Consider the following 21,407-nt stretch of genomic DNA (forward strand, 5'->3'; position numbering starts at 1 on the left):
TTCATGTAACTGAATATTGCTGATTAATACGTTTGCAGAGATTTGCCTGTGTAAATCTTCCAAGAGTTGTGAGTCTGTCAGTATACAAGTTTTATAAATTATTATTATTAAATGTACCTGCCATTGTAAAAAAAAAAAACATTTTGAGCATGAGTGTCCCAAAGGTGCTTTTTCAGGAGGCAACTGGACTTCCTTGTTTTTCTTTGAAGACTTTTAGGTTCTCATCGAAGAAGCTTCTTCAGCTCTGACTAGATGGTGGGGAATGGAAGGATTTATATTCTTTGCAGACAGCTGGTCAACTGCATTCTTTTAGAGAGTGGTTGAAGCCATTTGGAAGTTTACCTGTGTCCTCAGCGTCACCTGAATAGTGCAAATGTGTGTAGAGCCTTTTTGGTTGTAGGATGTTTTCTGCCCCTGTGTCCCTTCACTGTTGAAGACAGGCATTGGCTATTGGGGATATCTAGTCAGAACTGAAGAAGTTTCTTGGATGAGAAGCAAACCGTCTTCAAAGAAAAAGAAGAAAGTCCAATTGTCTCCTGAAAAAGCACCTTTGGGACAACCATGACCTGGATCACTGAGAATCTCCATAAACATTTTGAGCATGAGATTTTATCAGTAGTGGTGAGCAAATAAGAGCCACACTTGCATTGAGGGGAAAGGGCAGATATATTCCAAACAATCCGTACAAAGAAGTGACAAATTCCAGGAATGGCAGACTAAATTTGGTGTAGCGTAGGGGATTTACAAGTGTTGCTAATGGGAAAAGAGGATACCCACAGGTCTGTAGAGCTGCTGCGATTCTAGGAAAATACTAGCTTTCAATAATTTCAAATAAGAGCTCTGAAGATAGGCCATAGTGTGAAACCAATGAGTCCTGAATCAAATTTCAGAGTGATGCAAAACATCAGTGAGATACTGCAACAAAAATGAAGGATCCATTCTTGTTCATTCCATCCTCTCAGTTACTAATTGTGGGGGAGGACTGCCTTGACTTTCTGCTCCATATTGTTCTTTAAATTCTGCATCAGATAATCTACTGAGATATTCACTGTTGAGTGGTAGGGGGAAAAAACCCTCACAATTAAAATATAATAAGAGGCAAAGAAAAGAAGTGGATTGGGTTACCTGATTTGAATTTGTATTTGGCAACTTACTAGTTGGTTTGAATGATAGTTTGGGTGTTGTTATTGAGAAATAGAAGGCTTTTGGAGTTAGAATATTATGACCTGAGTTTTGGACGGCATGGATATTGGTGGCATGATAAATTCAAAATCAAAGTGGATTTTAAAAACTGTTGTTAGAGAAGAATACGGAATGGATACAGACTAAAGTTCTGCCCCAAAACAACTTTGTGGATCTCAGCACAAGAAGCTTTTTATATATGAGAAACAGGCAGACACAAATGGTTAATTTACCGAGAGGCACTAGAATTTTAAGGCAAGTGTAAAATAAAATCAAGAGAAAAACTGGTGGCAGTTCTTCTGATATAGTTATCAATGATTCTCTTATTTATAATTAAATAATAAATTGAATTTAAAATAGACGAAAGACTATATGGTTGTGAACATTGTAAGACTAAGTTTGAAAAAGAATTGTGTACAAATGATGAACATGTAATTGCTAAAACGTATAAACTTTTATTGAAATTTGAAACAGAAGAATAATAAGTGAAAGAATATATGACACAATAGGCTACAATTTTTGGTTATAATATACAGATGGAACAATGGGAAAATATGTGGAAAGGATTGAAATTCACACTACATTATAGATATAAAAGAAATTGTTTATAAAATGAAGTAACATTAATATACACCACTAGATATATTATATTCAGATTTATATTGGAAAAGTGAATAACAAGAAGGGACATTTTATGATGTGTGGTGAACATATAAAAAGTTGGATACAAATCATGGAATTGTATTTTTGTACACAATAACTGAAGCAAGATTATTGTATGCACAAAGATAGAAAGTTTCGGCATTACTGTACCCACAATGGAGAAATGGTGAAGTAGATGGAACTTGCTGAGATGGTTAAATGAACTTCTTTGATCAGAAAAAAGACAATTAGCTACATTTGTTGCCAACTGGAAACTCTTTATAGATTTTGTGTGAAACAGAAAAAAATAAATTTATGATTTATGGTTTTGATGATTAGACAGGATAGATTATAGAAAAAATAGAGTTAAGTTGTAACCATATAGAAAAAAGGATAATTGTACTATATAACTGCTATAAAGAAGACTGGAAGCTATTTTGTATCATTTTTCTTTTACTTTGTGCTGCTTTTGTTATTTCTTGTTCTTACTTTATATTAATTGTATTAATTTTTATATTATTTTAAAAATTATTTAATAAAAAATATTAAAAATGTTCACTGCATAAAATGGGAGGCTGACTGGTATTGATATGTTTGCTATAGTTCTTTACAGTATTAAGAATAAGATAGAACGGATGCTTTTGGTGTAGATTTTCTGTCATGGTGTAATTATTTTGCTTCAGATTCTGTTTTGATGCTCCTTTGTTTTCCTAGTACCTTCCTCCTTTTTTCTCTCTCTCCTTAAAAAACTCCAACAAATCTGCTAAAATGAGAAAGAGCAATATATTTTTGAAACATAGCAGCCATCCACCACTTACCATTTCATAAACAAAAACCTATCAATCATTATTACATACCCCAAATTGTATAATATTATACTGTATTACCATAGCAATTCAAAGACCCCTTTCCCCTATATGTAAACCCTTATATGTAAATCTCCTCTGTGCTGAACCTTACACAGGAAATTGTATACCAGAATTTCCTTTTTTTCCATGAAAGTTTAAACCTGTGCCATCCAGTTCTTACTTCTATGAAAACTTATTTAGGAATGTGCATTTGGGTAATCATTTTTGAAAATTAATTCTGTAAAAAAGAAGAAAAAATTCCCCTTAGTTTTAGTTTTCCCTGACAACACAATCTTATGCCTGTCTAAAATGGATTTATTTCTTGGCAAATGGATATAGGATTACAGGCCTAATATTCTTAATATATTCATCTTATATCATAAAAGTTTTGAGGACTGCACTAAAAGGTTTTACTATTTGCTGATAACCTCACTACAACACTGAAGTCATCCTCACTTTCTATTACAATAAGTATGCTGATTAGAATATGATCAAAATCTACTAGATAGTAGGTTTCTTGAAACTTTTGAGACTAGAAATGGGCTATTTAATTTGTTGCTTTCTCTTGAAACTCAGGAAATTTCTTCCCCTAATTCAAGTATAAACAATATACTCTCTCTCTCTATATATATATATATATATATGTGTGTGTGTGTGTGTGTGTGTGTGTGTGTGTGTTTGTGTGTGTTTTTCTGAGGTTTTCGCGGGTGTTTGTATGTAGGTCTTTGGTTATTTGGGTTTTCTCCCGTGTAAAATTGGAAGTGTCTTGGCGACATTTCGACGAAGTCCCATTCATCATCTTCAGGCTGGTGTTTTCAGCTTCGTGCTTCGAGGAGCAATGTGTGGTCTTAGCTGTTTCTTCCTTTTAACTGCCAGTGGGGGTATGAACTGATTGGGTGGGAGCTTGGCTGTGTTCTGATTGGGTGGAGGTGTGTTCTGATTGGTTAGGGGCTTGGCTGTGCTCTGATTGGCTGGGGGGGTTGGCTGTGCTCTGATTGGCTGGGGGGTTGGCTGTGCTCTGGTTGGCTGGGTGAGTGTTCTGTTTGGGTGGGGGCTTTGTTGTGCTCAGGTTAGCCTGAGTTGCAGGGGGTTTAAGATGGTGGGCTGCCTTGCTATTTTTTGGCTTCGCGTTCGTGGTCGTGCCTCATCTTCATGGTGGGTGTCAGTTTGCTTCATGTATGGATTGGAGGGGTTTAAAGTGGCTAATGATGCAGCTGTGGTCTGGCTTCTGGTTTTGGTCGTGCCTCATCATCGGTGTGGCTTTGGGTTTGCTTTTTGTGTGGATGTGTGGTGGTGACATCCTGTGTGGTTTTTGTGAGTGTGGGTCTGGTGTCATTTTTTGTGTTAGGGAGTCGTTTGTTAATAAGGGCGGGTTTCCAAATGGCTGGTAGGCAGGAGGTATCATCTTGTTTGTTCATGCTGTGTGGGTGTTTTTCTATCTCGATGGCTTCTCTGATTATATTCTGTTATTAAAATGTTCAGTTTTGGCGATAGTTCTGGTATTTTTAAAGTCAATTTCATGTCCTGTGGCTTTAAGGTTTTGGACCAGGGAAGATATTGGTTCCTCTTTTTTGATTTTCTAGAAAATCAAGGAGTATATGAAATCCCATGCACTGCTTGTCCCAACACATACATTGGACAAACCAACAGAAGAATAAGTGCATGCATTGAAGAACATAAGAACTCAGTCAACACAGCATGAACAAACAAGATGATACCTCCCGCTACCAGCCATTTGGAAACCCGCCCTTATTAACAAACGACTCCCTAACACAAAAAATGACACCAGACCCACACTCACAAAAACCACACAGGATGTCACCACCACACATCCACACAAAAAGCAAACCCAAAGCCACACCGATGATGAGGCACGACCACAAACCAGAAGCCAGACCACAGCTGCATCATTACCCACTTTAAACCCCTCCAATCCATACATGAAGCAAACTGACACCCACCATGAAGATGAGACACGACCACGAACGCGAAGCCAAAAAATAGCAAGGCAGCCCACCATCTTAAACCCCCTGCAACTCAGGCTAACCTGAGCACAACAAAGCCCCCACCCAAACAGAACACTCCCCCAGCCAATCAGAGCACAGCCAACCCCCCAGCCAATCAGAGCACAGCCAACCCCCCAGCCAATCAGAGCACAGCGAAGCCCCTAACCAATCAGAACACACCTCCACCCAATCAGAACACAGCCAAGCTCCCACCCAATCAATTCATACCCCCACTGGCAGTTAAAAGGAAGAAACAGCTAAGACCACACATTGCTCCTCGAAGCACGAAGCTGAAGACACCAGCCTGAAGATGACGAATGGGACTTCGTCGAAACGCCACCAAGACACTTCCAATTTTACGTGGGAGAAAACCCGAATAACCAAAGACCTACATACAAACACCCGCGAAAACCTCAGAAAACAAATATATATATATATATATGCATAATAAGTCAATGCATTCCATCTTGTTTTATAATATTTGTATCTTGGTTAATTCCATCTTCATTCTGATTAACTAGCTGTCTTCCTAGCAAAAAAGATGCACAGGATTTGCTCCTGTTAATTCACAGTATGACCATAGGAGAAAGAAATTTTGCAACTTTGACCAAATATGTCAATAAGTAAGCAAGTAAATAAATAAAAGCAATTACACTTAAATCTCAGTGACTAGACATCTATTATTTCAGGATTAGTTAAATTTCTTCTAAGTACTGAATATTAGTACTCTTTTACAGAAGGAAATGTGATACTTGTCATAACTAGCACATTATCTACTATTCTGAAACTGCATATGAATTTTAATATAACTTGTATTGTGCAGAATCTTGATTCAACTAGATAAACACACTTGAGCCACATTACAGGTAGTCCTTGGGTTATGACAGCAATTCGACCTGGAATTTCCATTACTAATTGATGTGGTTGTAAAGCATGATGTTGTGTGACTATATCATTTAGGGATGGCAAACCCTCAGTTCAAGCAGCCATCATAAACCCAGGACCATGTGGTTACTAGTGGGTGTTCAGCTGCTGCAGGAGTGCCATGGGCAAGTGCTGTGAGTGTGCAGATGCCATGGGGGTGCTGTGGGCAGGTGCTCTAGAGTGTGGATAGGTGCATACATATGGCAGTTGGGGGGAGCTGTTATGGAGCATGTGCAGGTGAAAAAGCAGTAAGAGTCAGAGTGACTTCAGACTTCCTATTGGCTTCCCCACTTTCTTTGCTTGTGGAAGCAGGGAATATTGGAAATTGCAATCATGTGGCTGTAGAGACTCTGTGATGGTTGCAACTTTATAGATGGCCATAAGTCAGTTGTTCAGTGCCATCATAACTTGAATGGTCATAAGATGAAGACTACTAGTAATAGCAGCTTCAGGAGAAAAAACTTTCTCAGCTTTTGATCTTTTAAGCAGAGGTGTCAAAGACAGTATCTTTTGCATTGTACAATCGATAAGGGGTCCCTTTGAAGCAGCCTTGATGATACGACTAGAGATGACTTCAAGGTATAGTAAAAAAAATTAAACCATTAGGGCCATTAGGGTGCAATCATACACAAAAAACAGGCAAAACTTGTATCATCATGGTTTCCATCTTGATTTATTTTACTGTAACTTGTCAAACACTGGGGAAATCAGGAGATTCAGGCAGTTCAAATGAGTATAAAGATTTATTGCAAGCTTAAGCTCTTTACAAGAATCTGAGTGGTCAATGGAAATGAAGGAGAATTAAGGCATTCATGGTAGGCTGGACTTAGATCTCATGTGGGCACAAAGGAACTCATCACCAATAATGTGTTTGACCCCTCACTCAGGCTCAGCCTGGTCATCTCCTACACAGCCTTCAGATACCTCTGCATATGTCTATTTAAACTAGCATTCAATCTCTCTTCCGGCTGGCAGAGTATCGCTGTGGCCTGAAGAAGATTGTTCATAATCTAAAGCTAGAATCTTTTATTGTGAAACACCAGGGTTTAGTGCTTGGATATCCTGCCCTGATATTTTTTAATTGTTATATTATTTTACTTTTTAAAGACATTTCAAAATGGTTTTCAAACAGTAAAAATTATCTATAAAAGCAGTAATTAGTATACAATGGTAATACTAAACAAGTTTAGGAAATGAATCCAAATATTATTTCATTATTATGAATTCAAATATTATATTGGAAGGGGTATATGATACCATTTCCCACATAATCACACTTCAAAACAGTTTACAATACAGCGATTAAAATATAAATATGCAAAAAACAAAGTAGGATCTGCTGTGATGAGCTTAGTCATTAACTTTGTCTGTACTAGTGAAGATGGTCTGTCAAAGATGCTGGTATCAAGTTGTTCAGAGTTGTATATATCAAAAGTAGCTCTTGGACCTGTCTTTGTAGCTAACTGATAGCCAGAGTGGTTGCTGTAGCAACATTCAGACATGCACATTGCCTTGTGACCCTCAGCCACTTGATTGCTCTATTCCAGTGGTGGTGAACCTATGGCAAGGGTGCCAGAAGCGGCACTCAGAGCCCTCTCTTTGGGCACACACACCATTGCCCCAGTCCTAGGCCTTCAGCTGGGTTTTATAAAACCTTTTCGCTTTAGGCCTCTGCCACGTACAAAAAAAAGAGAGGTTCAATCAATCAGTCAATTTCAACTTCTCACAGGGAAAAAAAAGATCTTGCAAAGTTGGAATTGATTGATTGAACTTTTTAGTCTCACCCAGTCTGCCGTTACTACTGCAGCAATGCCCACCCAATGGGCCACACCCACCCTATGGGCCACACCCACCTGGCACCCGACAATGCATAAGTGAATTTTGGGTTGCAGTTTGGGCACTTGGTCTCTAAAAGGTTCGCCATCACTGCTATTCTGTACCAACTCTAGGAATACTACGTCAGAGTTGCAAAAATCTGGATGACCATTCATTTTTAACATTTTGCCATACTGGTTGTCTGTATTTTTGCAGACTAGATATAGCAGCCCTATCAATTGTAGCTTCTAGACTAGGCTCTAAAATAACTCTGGATAAAATGCTTCATGGTAATCTATATGGGAAGTTATCGGTAGGAGAAAAACCACAGCTAGTTTGCCCAAGTCAGTACCAACAGAAACTTTGAAGCTATCTATTATAAAACCTATAGAAGTCACTTGAACTGTGACTAGCAATGATGAGTCTAGGAGCATTCTCAACCCATTTAACTTTTCTATCCAAGACAGCACAGCCCTATTTAGAATATAAATTCTCCAGCTCCCATGCCTTAGAACCACACATCCACAAGACTCATCTATTTTCAATCTTGAACAGTCTGCACTAGAGGTTGGAGTCCATTGGCTCTAGGGTTGGTGTAAGAATTTTGTAGCTATGAATTAATCCCTAAACATGTTTTTTTTTGTCCTCCCTTAGTTCCCTTTCCCTTTTGTGTTTTGTTATGTACAGCTAGTAATTTCTAATATTTAAGAATTGAGCCAAAGCTATTTCTTCACACTTTGTTCCAGGAACAAATACAGTACAACGGTATATCATGTTATTATTGTCTTACATTTTGATATGCATCTTTGAAGTTGTATATTTTCATATTTGGCTTGTTTTCCCTCAGAATGATAGTTGTTTTTCTTACTGTACAGCTGGAAGAAAATTTTCTGTAATTTTTTTTCGGTGGGGGCAAGAATCTGTTTTTCTAAATCCATCCAAACCTATAGCAATTGATCATCCCATGGATGGTCAAAGTCTACCATAAGATCAACAGAGAAGGACAAGGGGGGACATGATAGCAGTGTTCCAATATCTCAGGGGCTGCCATAAAGAAGAGGGAATTAAGCTATTCTCCAAAGCACCTGAAGGCAGGACAAGAAGCAACGGGTGGAAACTAATCAAGGAGAGAAGCAACCTAGAACTAAGGAGAAACTTCCTGACAGTTAGAACAATTAATCACACTTCAAAACAGTTTACAATACAGCGATTAAAATATAAATATGCAAAAAACAAAGTAGGATCTGCTGTGATGAGCTTAGTCATTAACTTTGTCTGTACTAGTGAAGATGGTCTGTCAAAGATGCTGGTAAATGCTCCAACACTGGAAGTTTTTAAGAAGAGACTGGACAGCCACTTGTCTGAAATGGTGTAGGGTTTCCTGCCCGAGCAGGGGGTTGGACTAGATGACCTCCAAGGTCCCTTCCAACTTTACTACTACTATTATTATTATTATTATTATTATTATTATTATAACACCAAGAGTTGTATAGGTCTGGATGCATGAATATATTGTTTATTGAAAGATATCATAAGATGATCCGGCTAACCAACCTAAAAGATTTAAGATGATCTGGGATGCAAAGATTGACTTTCTCAGTAGTGGCCACCTTCCTCTGGAACAGACTGCTCTCCAGAATTGGGTGTGCCTTTACCCTGTTTTGGAAAATGGGAGAAACAGTTCTCTACTAGGTAGCAGCTATAAGGTTTACAATATTTATAATTTAAATATTTTGATTATTTATTGAGTTTATGGTTGAATTTTATAATTTTATGAATGCTTGTTCATATGTTTGCCTAGAATAAGAATAGGAAGCATATATATTTTAATAAATAAAATACATAAATAATCAAACATGCTTTTTGAATAATTTCCTTTGAAGACCTCAATATTGTTTGGGGAACCTGCAACCATGGTTCAGTGGTCCAATCATATTTTGTTTTCAGAAGGTCCCATGTTCAATTACTTCATTATCCCAGGAAAGGCTGGGAAATTTTTCTTCTGAAAACTTGAGAGAGCTGCTTCCAGTTATCTTAGACAATACTGAGTTAGAACAATAGTCTGAGTTGGTTATACCCTAGGTCAGGGGTAGGCAACCTTGGCTCTTTTAGGACTCGTGAACTTCAGCTCCCAGAATTCTGGGAGTTGAAGTCCATGCGTCATGAAAGAGCCAAGGTTGCCTACCCCTGACCTAGGGTCTTAATAGATAAAGAACCTATTAAGGTGATAAACTAAAAAGAGCTTTTTCAGTCAAGGAGGAGGATTAGGATTTGAAAACTGTATCTCAACTATATTCATGTTTCTTTGATTTATTTTATCAGGTAAAACGCTATAAAATGTGGAATTTATTTATTTATTTATTTATTCTGTAACAATTCACAGAAAGAGTGGATGCTTTGGAAGATAAGATTATACTTTATGTACTTAAGTACTTTATGTACCAAATACACTTAATCAAAATTAAGTTTAATTGAATGTTAAATAATGCTTTATAAAGAAAGTTTAGGATTGCTGCCTTAGGCAGCAGATTTATTTACAGGAGAATTCAGTGAAATTTAGTAGAATTCATTTGTAAATAAATCAAGTTTAGGATCAGGTTAAGGTAGATGAAATGGAATAAGTTAAATACATATCAAGAGTTATAAACAGAGAAAAAGTTATACCTTTTATTAACTAACTAGCATAAGTTTTTGCAGACCATCTAATTCTCGGAGAACCCTCAATGATACAGAATGGAAATTTATTATAAAACTATATAATTAGATTGCAACTTAAACAGTCATCTTTCTTTCCATCCTTGATAAATAAGGCGTCATACATCAATACTAAATATAGTAAATGAGAGGCATTATTAACTATTATATATATATTTATGGGATCAATATAACAATTCAGTATTTTTAAGCTACATTTTCCTTAACTGAAAGAATTCTTAATGTTTTCAAACCTAAATAAATAAACCAGACAAAACATATCTTTTTATTAGAATAAGAAAAATACAGTCATGGAACAAGAGCTGACTCCAGCAGAAAATAAATGGAAACCATGGTGTTTCTCCAACTGTCATCACTACATGTAACCTTCAGTTCAAGGTAATAATCTATTTGAATTATGTATCACAATAATTATATCTATTGTCTATTTTATATATTTTTAATGGAAAATACAAAACTCCTTTAAGTGTAATTTGTAAAACTGGCCAAGTATTTCAAAACTAGCCCATTCACAAGACCAGCATGTTTACAGTAACTCAGCTTGGTGAACATACAAAATAGATGTATTGTCAGTTTGTCCTCAGCTACATTCTGTGGATACACTGGTTTTTGTTATTGTTGGTGAGTTTTTTTAACTAACTTTTTTGTTAGCCATCAAGAGTCAGTTTTAAAAATGGCGGCCATATAGATTAACAAACTAAATATTGTACACCAATTCCAATCCTATCATGATTTTTCACATTTTTGCCTATAAATGCACATTACCAAAGAGAAGAAGCATGGCAGCCATTTTAAAATACAAGGTACAGACAAAGCAATGTTGATTTTATATTCCTGTGTCAAATGCACAGAATGCCAAAGGTGATATAGAGGCCTCCCCTATTAATTGATAATGTCTTCTACACTTACAAATGTTATAAATAAGTGATTAGTGTGAAAATGACCTCAGTGAAAAATCAGCTTTTGGATGTAATTCTATTGGGACTTAAGAGAGGTTGTCATGGGAATTAAACATAAAATTTGATGCAATCTACAGAACCTCCCATTGAAACCAATGAGTCAAAACCAACTTTCATTTCTTTCATTTGAAAGGGTCTCCTCTGTATATGATTATTATTTGGAGCCAGCCCTCAGGCCTTTAGAGCAGTGGTTCTCAACTTGTGGGTCGGGACCCCATTTGAGGTCGAAGAACCATTTCACGGGGGTCGCCAAACAATGCAGTCCACCATTTTTTCCCCTTTTCCTTAGCTGTGCTACTCCCTTTTATTCTATTGGCTTTTGAAAGCCAACAGAATAGACTCTCTTGAATAGAGTCTAATTCTATTGGCTTTCAAAAGCCAATAGGAATTGTCCAGGCTGTCTCTGCCCTGCTGAGCCCACCAAAAGTCCCATTCTGCAAACGGTGCTGCACCAGTTGAGTAGTCCTCGATTTACGACCGGTTGAGTAGTCCTCGACTTACAACCGGTTGGGGGGGGTCGCAGCATTAAAAAGGTTGAGAACCACTGCTTTAGAGAGCTTCAGCTGAGGCCTCTCCGAATTTATCCTCTGGGAAAGGTGCATGGCAAGTCCAAGGCTTCATTTAACTCAGTAGAAGACTAGCTAATGGTATCTACTTTGTAAATAAAATATGGGGTCCTGGGAAAATGCTCTTCTCATTTTTGAAGCAAGGTTACCCAGAAATAACTGCATTCGAGTGAGGGCAGCCAACTAACGAGGAAAGAGAAGAAAGGAAACCCAAAAACATGCCCAGCACTTTTTGCAAGAGTTTCCACGAGGTACGTTTCGACCTGCACGCGCCCTTTCCTCCACTCCCACGGAAATACGTCAGCTCATCGCTTCCAGCTAACTTACATTCTCGTTTATTCTAGTGGTGGTGCAAGAAAATGGGGAGGAAAAGAATCGAAATTATCTTCCTTATCGCTCTCCCAACCTCCAGTAGTTAGGTGGAAACTTCTTTGAAAGTGTATGAGTGTGGGAGGGGGTGGGTATCATGTCCACGTGGTATTCAAAACGGGTCGCTCAGGTATTCTCAGACGAGAATTTTATTTTCAGAATTAATCGGGGCTGGACTAAGACAGGGCTAAATAGTCATCGAAATGGAGATAATGGCTTTTCTTTTAAGAATGGTGTGAGAGGTTTTTGCGGCAATGCGAGCCTGAGAGTCCCGTTACAATTGTGGGACTTTATGAACATACGTTGAAAAGATCCGGCAGCAGTCTTCTCTTTTTCCTGGACTCAAAGGCAGGTTTAACCGGGTTTTTTTGTTGTTGTTCTTGTTCATAATAAAATCAGGCAAGACTGAGAGACTGCATTAAAAAGGAGGTACATGGGGAAAAGCATTTTCATATGGTAGGAAAGTCAAATGGGAAAATCAATGGAAAGAATTTGGTGGTGGGGGCGGACAATCGAATCTGGATAAAAAGAGAGATGCGGGGACTTTAAAATTGTATTATTTTAACAATTTGGCCGATCGTAGCTTTAGAGTGGATATTATACCGCGCACTCCTTTCCACTCAGTTGCCCCTCTGATTCCAATTTCGGACCTCTGCTGCTTCCACAAGCCATTTTCTTAGGGCAGGGATGGGTATGCGTGTGTGAGACTCGTGATAGTTATACCTGAAAAGTGTGGCTTTGAATGTGCCGTCTTATTATACAACTCAGTACGAAAGCCGGCGAATCAGAAGAACGTAGATGCCTTATTAATGGAGAAGGCGGTGGAGATGACCAGCAAACTCATCTTAATCTTTCTCTCTCGCGCAAATACCCAGCCTGGCGCCGGAGACCTCAGACGAGGAAGAAGCGACTGTCACCCTGTTAAGGAGCAAAATGGCAACGCATCCTCTCCGGGACTTCCTTTCGGTCGCCTAATTGAGGAAGACCGCGACGACCCCCGCCCCTCCGGGGTCACCGCCGCCCGCCTCCCCAAATCCTCCGCGGGTCCGCTTTGCGGAGAGATGCCGGCGATCTGGCGCCGTTGCCTCGCGAGCGACCCCTCGGCCACGAAGGGCATTCCTTTCTAGCCGGCGGCTTAAGCAGAACTGAGCCTCCCTCTCCCGGGGAGCGGGGAAGGCCTTGCGTCACTCGGAGGCCCCGCCCCCGCAGCCCTGGCTCCACCCCTTCTGTCCCGCTCTCCCACTAAGGAGTCTTGGCATGACATCACCTTCGACTCGCGGCCAGGATAAATAACAGCGCTGCCCGCTGGCTATATAAAGGGGGTGATGCAACCGCGCGGGGAGCTAGAGGTTCGAGGAGGCGCTCAGAGCCAGGGAGTCGCAGCGGCGATCGCTGCCAGCCAGGATCGGGGAACGGCGGCAGCGGCGGCACCTATTCTGCTTTGCCTGGAGTCCCGACAACACACATTTCGTAAAGCCCACTCTCACGATTGCGAGTTCGCACTCCCTTGTGTTCGCTGTTTCACTTTCTGTGTAGTTCTTTGCTGCGAAGGAGAAAGGCGCGCAGAAGAACTGGAGTGAGCAGGTAGGGAGCGAGCGAGATACCGGGGAAGAGTGGGGTAAACGAAAGGCTAAAGTCCGGGGGGGGGGAGAAAGGTATTTGCTCTTTATCCAGCTATTGTGATTGGATATGTAAAAGGGGGAAAAGGTGCTTAGAAACTCGCGTCCTCCCATCTCTTTAGTTCTAATGATGCGGCGGGTTTTTCTGGTGCTTTAAGGAGGACGAAGACGGGAGAAAAGTTCTGATCAAAGAAATTAAAGAGATTTCACTTGTTTGCAAAACTGATGAACTGAAATCAAAACAAACAAAAAATATCACGCAATTTCTCTTTCCCTTTGAAATCAGACCAACTGAAAGTAAAAGTTCATTCATCCGAATGAAACTTGGAGCGCTCTTTAATAGGCACGCCTAAGAAAGAAAAACTCCCATTTCATTTCCTCGTTCTGGTGCTTTGCTAGTTGCTGTTTTTACAGTTCTGTCGGTCTTCAGGGGGTTCTTCCGGCGGGGGTGTTAGGATGAAAGAAACCACCTTTCTCCTTAACGCGCGCTCCAGAAGCTACAGGTCCAGTTTGACATGCCGAGATTATCTGTGTAAAAACAATGCGTAGAAAAAGTTATTGCGGCTCGTTGTTTAAGGTCATTCCCCAACTTGTCATTTCCAACATGTTTTCCGATAGTCTCTCTAGACCAAATAATAATCAGGTGACTGTATCATTCACTCAGTTACGGGAAGCTGCGGGAAGCGGGACGGCAAAATTCAAAGTTTAACTTTGTTAGCTGGTGATACCTTCGGTCATCGGTAGGTGGCGAGCTGAGTGGTAGCGAGCACCGCCTCTGCTCTGAGCAGGATGCTCCGGTTTGAACTGTCAGTTTTGTTTTCGTACGTAATATTATAATGCGAGGGAAGGTGCTTTTTAGGTGTGTGAAATTACCTGCCTATTTCTTTCCTGGAAACTTGTGACCTACCATCCAAAGGCAAATTCGTATGTTTTATATTTTAAATATTCAGATAAAAAAGAAAGTTAACTTTTTCACATCAGAAATTAATCTGGTTTCTTCATTTTTTGATCTGGGTGGGTAGACATCTCCTTTTCCATTATCAATTAATTATTCAATTATTTGTTGCTTACTACAAAGCTCTCAAAAGAGCTATCTACTGTTCTCATCATTCCAGGTATTAAAGCAGCTCAGTTTGGAATTATAACACTGTAAAGCAGAGGTCCCCAACCTTTTGGGCACCAGGGACCAGTTACATGGAGAGAGGTTTTCCTGTGGACTGAGGGGACGTGGTTTTGTGCATTGCCTGCATCCTGCAGATGGGGCTTTCCTTATTTGTGCGGATCAGTTGCTGACATGCTGCGGCCTGGTACTGGTCCATGGCCCAGGGGTTGGGGACCCCTGCTATAAAGTACAGGTAGTCCTCAACTTATGACCACAATTGAGCCCAACATTTCTGTTGCTAAGTGAGGCAGTTGCTAAGTGACTTTTGCCCCATTTTATGACCTTTCTTGCTAAGTTGTTAAGTGAATCATTGCAGTTATTAAGGGAATAACCCTGTTGTTAAGTGAATCTTGCTTCCCCATTGATTTTGCTGATCAGAAGGTGGCAAAAGGGGATCGCATGACCTGGGGATACTGCAGCCGTCATAAACGTGAATCAGTTGTTAAGCATCTGAATTTTGATTACATGACCACAGAGATGCTGCAATGGTCTTCAGTGTGAAAAATGGTCATAAGTCACCTTTTTTCAGTGCTATTGTAACTTCAAATGGTCACCAAATGAACTGTTGTAAGTCTAGGACAGGGGTCTGCAACCTTGACAACTTTAAGACTTGTGGACTTCAGCTCCCAGAATTCCTCAGCCAGCTATGCTTAAAGTTGTCAAACTATGCTCGCTGAAGAATTCTGGGAACTGAAGTCCACACGTCTTAAAGTTGTCAAGGTTGCAGACTCCTGGTCTAGGACCACCTGTAATTCCGCCTAGTATATTTACTTCAGACAGCAGCTATAGGTTGATTTCAGGATTTCAATGTAGAGATGATGTCCAGGATCTTTGAGAGTTAGATTTTTGTGTCTTCCACAGCTATGTTGGGGGGAGAGGCATTAATAGATCTGATATTGGACATATTGACCAGAAATTAAGAATGATAAAGTCCAAGATAAGCAAGGGACCTAAAGTTTGAAAAGATGACACAGATGAATATTAACAGCAGATTGCTTGCTTTTACTGAAGTGATCTTGTAAAAGGATAGAAGGAAAATATCTACATCTGTCAACTTTATTTATATGAAGATGAGTCATTAGTAAATCTAGGATTTATTCCGATCTAAGCTTGGAAGTAAGTCTCACTGAATTAAATGGGATTTACTCCTATAGTTAAGTCTGTGTAGCATGGCTGCCCAGAAAGCCGGTGTGGTGAGTTTTCTTGGAACCAAGTCCATGAACTTCATAAGAAGCTTCATAATAACAAGAAAGAATGTATAAGAGTATAATCTTACAGCAAAATCTGTATTATTTATTCAGAAGTAAGAACCAATGTGTTCATTGTCAATGAGTTGACAGCACCTAGGTTTATCTTCTGTCTTTTCAAAGTATGTATATGCATAAACATATACTTTAAAAAAGGCAATAAATAAAAATATATAAGTAAAATAATAAATGAAATATCAGAACATGCTTATTAAAAATTCTAATTCAGTTCAATAATGATTATTCTTAAGTAAATGTCCACATAGAATTTCTGCCAAATTCATTGGAAAAAAATGTTATTTTCTTCTTTATTGAAGAAAATGCTATACTTTTGTCCAACTTTCCATCTTAGGCAGGTTTAAATAAGGACACTAGTGAACAGTCATCACAGTGACCAGTTTCTGGTATCTTATCAACTGCATTTCATCATCTCAAGAAGTGATAATTTAACTGGTAAACACCAGTTAAATGTGACCAGATTGCACTGTAAATGTCTTAAAAGGTCAAAATAAATTCCGGGTGATTATGAACTTTAATTATTCTTATAACTGTGAAAGTTTAAATTTGCTTCACAGGTCTTACTGTATCAGGAAAGAGAAGGAAGATATTCAGGGAAAAAGCCAAAGATAATTTTTTAATTAAAAACAACAATTAGGTTTTGATAAAAACTGGGCATAAAGAATCAGGTCAGGTGGCTATTTTAAAGGTCTGTGAATGCCAGCCAAGTTAGCTAAAAGTGATCCAGTTTCTGAAGCTTCTGAGAATGCAAAAGAATAAACAGTTTTGTGGGTTATATTAAAAATGAGATTTAAATTATATTAATTAATATCGATATTCTGTTTAATATTAAAGTGGAACAGAAATGGGACCTGATACAAATAACTATTGTAGCAGTGTTTCTCTATCTTAGCAACTTTAAGCAATGTGGGCTTCAACTCCCAGAATTCCCCAGCCACGTACACACTGCTTAAAGTTTCCAAAGTTAACAGACATTATATTATAGTGTGGACTGTCTATTTTCCAACTACCAGCCACACCTTTTAAAAAATATTCCATTCCATCTCTCCACCCAGTTTTTCACCTTTTGGGCTCCTTCCCTCCCCATGGAGCCAGTCCCTTTCTCACTGGATGGTTGGGAATTCCCCTTTCCCCTTTTCCTTAATATTTTTGTCCTTCTGTAAACCTTGCACTTTACCCAGACTTGTGCTGCCTTTTCCTTGCACATGAGTTACATCATGTTGGCTCTATTGTACACGTTTGGAAAGTGAAGTTGTTTTCATATATATAAAATTTACTTAACTGTAACTCAGTTTCAGAAATGTAATAACTTTTATATCAGAATGCCTGCGTGCTAGGCTTAGTTGATTGGTCTTTGAGAAAACTCAAGAGTGTCTTTGTTTAACACTGTTAAACGTGTGAGTTAATTGACTCAGATTGAAAGAAATGAGAGATATAGGATTTTTTATTGCTATAGGAGAAAAAATAGCAAAAACAAACATTCCCTATTCTCCCCCTCCCCATAGCACTTAACCCCTGGAATGATATCCTCCCCAACCCTCCCCATTGTTGTTTGTTTTATTGGTAGGATTGTATTGGTTTTTCTAGATCAGTGGTTCTCAACCTTTTTAATGCTGCGACCCCAACCAGTCGTAAGTCGAGGACTAAACAACCAGTCATAAGTCGAGGACTAAACAACCGGTCATAATTCGAGGACTATCCAACCGGTTGTAAGTCGAGGACTTTCCCTGCCTGGGAGTACCGCACATGCGTGGTGCCACCCCCTGCACCGGCCGAGTCGTAGCTGGCAAGCGGCAGAGACGGAGCAGGCCGACCACTGGCTGGGCCACCAGCTGGCCCAGCCCAAGGGAGGTAAGGCACCCGCCGGGCCCCACGCACTCCAGCAACCCTCCCTGCACCCGCTGGCCTCCGACCTCCCACCCCTGGCCCTCTTTTACTTACATTTTTAGTAGTTGCTCAGCAGGGAGGGGTGCAAACTTCCAGACAGCTCGCCTTCGCTGCAGACAACTTGCAGCACCGTTTGCAGAATGGGACTTTTGGCGGGCTCAGCAGGGCAGAGACAGACTGGACAATTCCTATTGGCTTTTGAAAGCCAATAGAATTAGACTCTATTCAAGAGAGTCTATTCTATTGGCTTTTAAAAGCCAATAGAATAAAAGGGAGTAGCACAGCTAAGGAAAAGGGGAAAAAAATGGTGGACTGCGTTGTTTGGCGACCCCCGTGAAATGGTCGTTCGACCCCAAATGGGGTCCCGACCCACAGATTGAGAACCACTGTTCTAGATGTTTCCCTATTGGTGTAGGCTGCATTGCTTTAAATTTCATATATTGTGTGCTCCCTAGAGTCCCAGTGGATCAGGCAGCCTATAAATGGAATAAATTATTAAATAATAGTTTAATGACACTGTAAATAAATAAAATAAACAAATAAAGTATGAAAATAAATTGTGATGTGGTTGATTCTAAGGCAAGGATATAAAAGAACAGGCCCTTTGATATGCCTAATTCCCAAAACTGATTTCATTTCTTTTATTAGAAGACATAAGGAAATGAAGATAAAGTGAAGACATTTGGATGTACAGAATTAACAATCCTTGAATCATTTAGGCTTCCTCAGTCTGAACTCCTTCATATGTATCTGGGGGTGCAGATAACTAACAATTTGAATTGGTCTCTCCACACATCATCCTTAGTGAAGCATGCAAACCAACATCTGCATTTCCTGCGTCAGATGAGGAGAGCACATCTTTGTCCTTCTGACCACTTTTTATAGAGGCACGATTAACAAACTGCATCACTGTCTAGTTTGTTGGCAGCAGTGCTTCAAATACAAAGTCCATACAGAGAATAGTAAGGACAGCTGAGAAGATCATAGGAAGCTCGCTCCCTGGTATTCAGGATGCTGCTTTAAGCGCTATGTGCTTAGAACTCAAAGCATTGTTAGAGACCACACACACCCACTTTACGGTCTGTTTCTGTTGCTCCCCTCTAGGAGGAGGTTTCAAAGTATTTCTAGCAGGACTACCTGATTCTGTAATAGCTTTGTTCTCTATGCCATCCGTCTGGTAAACTCGCAAGATTCATTTTTCTTGCCATATACATGTATACAAACTAGACTGTGTTGTTTCTCTGTGTCATGTACTATATATGGGTATATGCATAATTCTGTATTTATTTATTTTTGTCATATTTATGTAGTGTATATTGGAGGTGGTGATCCTTTGAGGGCTGTATGCAATAAAATGTATGCCGATTAGTGTACATTCAAAGTGACAAAGTTATTATTCTATATGTTGATCTACAGATTCCATCAACCCTGACCAATATAGAAAGGTGGGCTAAATTCCCCAAAAATTCATCCATTAAATTTTACTTTAAATGCTCATTGTTAAGTGCTTTTCTCCCATAACCTTGTTTAAAGGGTAGGGGCATTTGGCAAAGATGTTACAGCCTTTTAACATTTCAAAACATAGGTTTGGCATATCAGATATACTAACAATAATTTGGAAGTAAAAGTATGACCATCAGGTATACTACTGTGGGCAAGAATCCCTCAGAAGAAATGGAGTAGCCTTCATAGTCAATAAAAGAATAGGAAAAGCAATACTGGGATACAATCCTCAAAATGACAGAATGATCTCTATTCGAATCCAAGGCAAACCATTCAATATCACAGCAGTCCAAATCTATGCCCCAACCACTGGTGCTGAAGAGGATGAAATTGACCGGTTCTATGAAGCCCTACAGCACCTTATAGAATTAACACCAAAAAATGATGTCCTTATCATCATGGGGGATTGGAATGCTAAGGTAGGAAGCCAAAAGATAACCGGAATAACAGGCAAGTTTGGCCTTGGAGTACAAAATGAAGCAGGGCACAGGCTAATAGAATTTTGTCAAGAGAATACGATGGTCATAACAAACACTCTTTTCCAACAACCCAAGAGACGGCTCTACACATGGACATCACCAGACGGTCAACATAGAAATCAGATTGACTATGTGCTCTGCAGCCAAAGATGGAGAAGCTCTATACAGTCAGCTGACTGTGGCTCAGATCATGAGCTTCTCGTTGCAAAATTTAGGCTTAAATTGAAAAAAGTAGGGAAAAGCACTAGGCCACTCAGGTATGAACTAAATCATATTCCTGATGAATATACAGTAGAGGTGACAAATAGATTTAAGGAACTGGATCTGATAGACAGAGTGCCTGAAGAACTATGGATGGAAGTTCGCAACATTGTACAAGAGGTAGCAACTAAAACCATCCCAAAGAAAAAGAAATGCAAGAAAGCAAAATGGCTGTCTGAGGAAGCTTTGCAAATAGCTGAGGAAAGAAGGGAAGCGAAAGGCAAAGGAGAAAGAGAAAGATACACCCAATTGAATGCAGAATTCCAGAGAGTAGCTAGAAGAGATAAGAATGCCTTCTTAAATGAACAGTGCAAAGAAATAGAAGAAAACAACAGAATAGGGAGGACCAGAGATCTCTTCAAGAAAATTGGAATATGAAGGGAACGTTTCATGCAAAGATGGGCATGATAAAGGACCAAAATGGCAGAGACCTAACAGAGGCAGAAGAGATTAAGAAGAGATGGCAAAACTACACAGAAGAACTATACAAGAATGAGCTTAACATCCCAGATAACCACAATGAGATGGTCATTGACCTCGAACCAGACATCCTAGAATGTGAAGTGAAATGGGCCTTAGAAAATCTGAGCAACAACAAAGCTAGTGGAGGTGACAGTATTCCAGCTGAGCTATTCAAAATCTTAAAAGACGATGCAGTAAAAGTGCTACACTCAATTTGCCAGCAAATTTGGAAAACTCAACAGTGGCCACAGGATTGGAAAAGGTCAGTTTACATTCCAATTCCAAAGAAAGGCAATGCCAAAGAATGTTCAAACTATCGCACCATTGCACTCATTTCACATGCTAGTAAAGTTATGCTTAAAATCCTACAAGCTAGACTCCAGCAGTATGTGGATCGAGAACTACCAGAAGTACAGGCAGGATTTCGAAGAGGCAGAGGAACTAGAGATCAAATTGCCAACATACGCTGGATCATGGAGAAAGCTAGGGAGTTCCAGAAAAACATCTACTTCTGCTTCATTGACTATGCAAAAGCCTTTGATTGTGTGGATCACAACAAATTGTGGCAAGTTCTTAAAGAGATGGGAGTACCAGACCATCTCATTTGTCTCTTGAGAAACCTATATGCGGGTCAAGAAGCAACAGTGAGAACCGAACACGGAACCACTGATTGGTTCAAAATTGGAAAAGGAGTCCGGCAAGGCTGTATACTGTCGCCCTGCCTATTTAACTTATATGCAGAG

General features: G+C 39.5%; 1 protein-coding gene across 3 annotated transcripts in view; it reads left to right on the forward strand.

The window, feature by feature from the left end:
• The window catches only part of ATF3 (activating transcription factor 3), a 39,805-nt gene that overhangs the window by 6,583 nt on the left and 11,815 nt on the right, over window positions 1-21,407 (forward strand). The window contains exon 2 of one of the 3 annotated variants that reach the window (XM_039359648.1): window positions 10,405-10,510. In XM_039359648.1, the coding sequence (XP_039215582.1) occupies window positions 10,455-10,510 (56 nt within the window). In that variant the 5' untranslated portion in view covers window positions 10,405-10,454. Of the gene's footprint in view, window positions 1-10,404; window positions 10,511-12,094; window positions 12,115-13,293; window positions 13,611-21,407 lie in introns of those variants that run through there. The other 2 variants (XM_039359650.1, XM_039359649.1) reach the window with 2 other exon arrangements.

This window comes from Crotalus tigris, unplaced genomic scaffold (assembly GCF_016545835.1).
Source record: "Crotalus tigris isolate CLP2741 ecotype Arizona unplaced genomic scaffold, ASM1654583v1 scf7180000019097.2288821080:1192077, whole genome shotgun sequence".
Classification (NCBI taxonomy): Eukaryota; Metazoa; Chordata; class Lepidosauria; order Squamata; family Viperidae; genus Crotalus; species Crotalus tigris.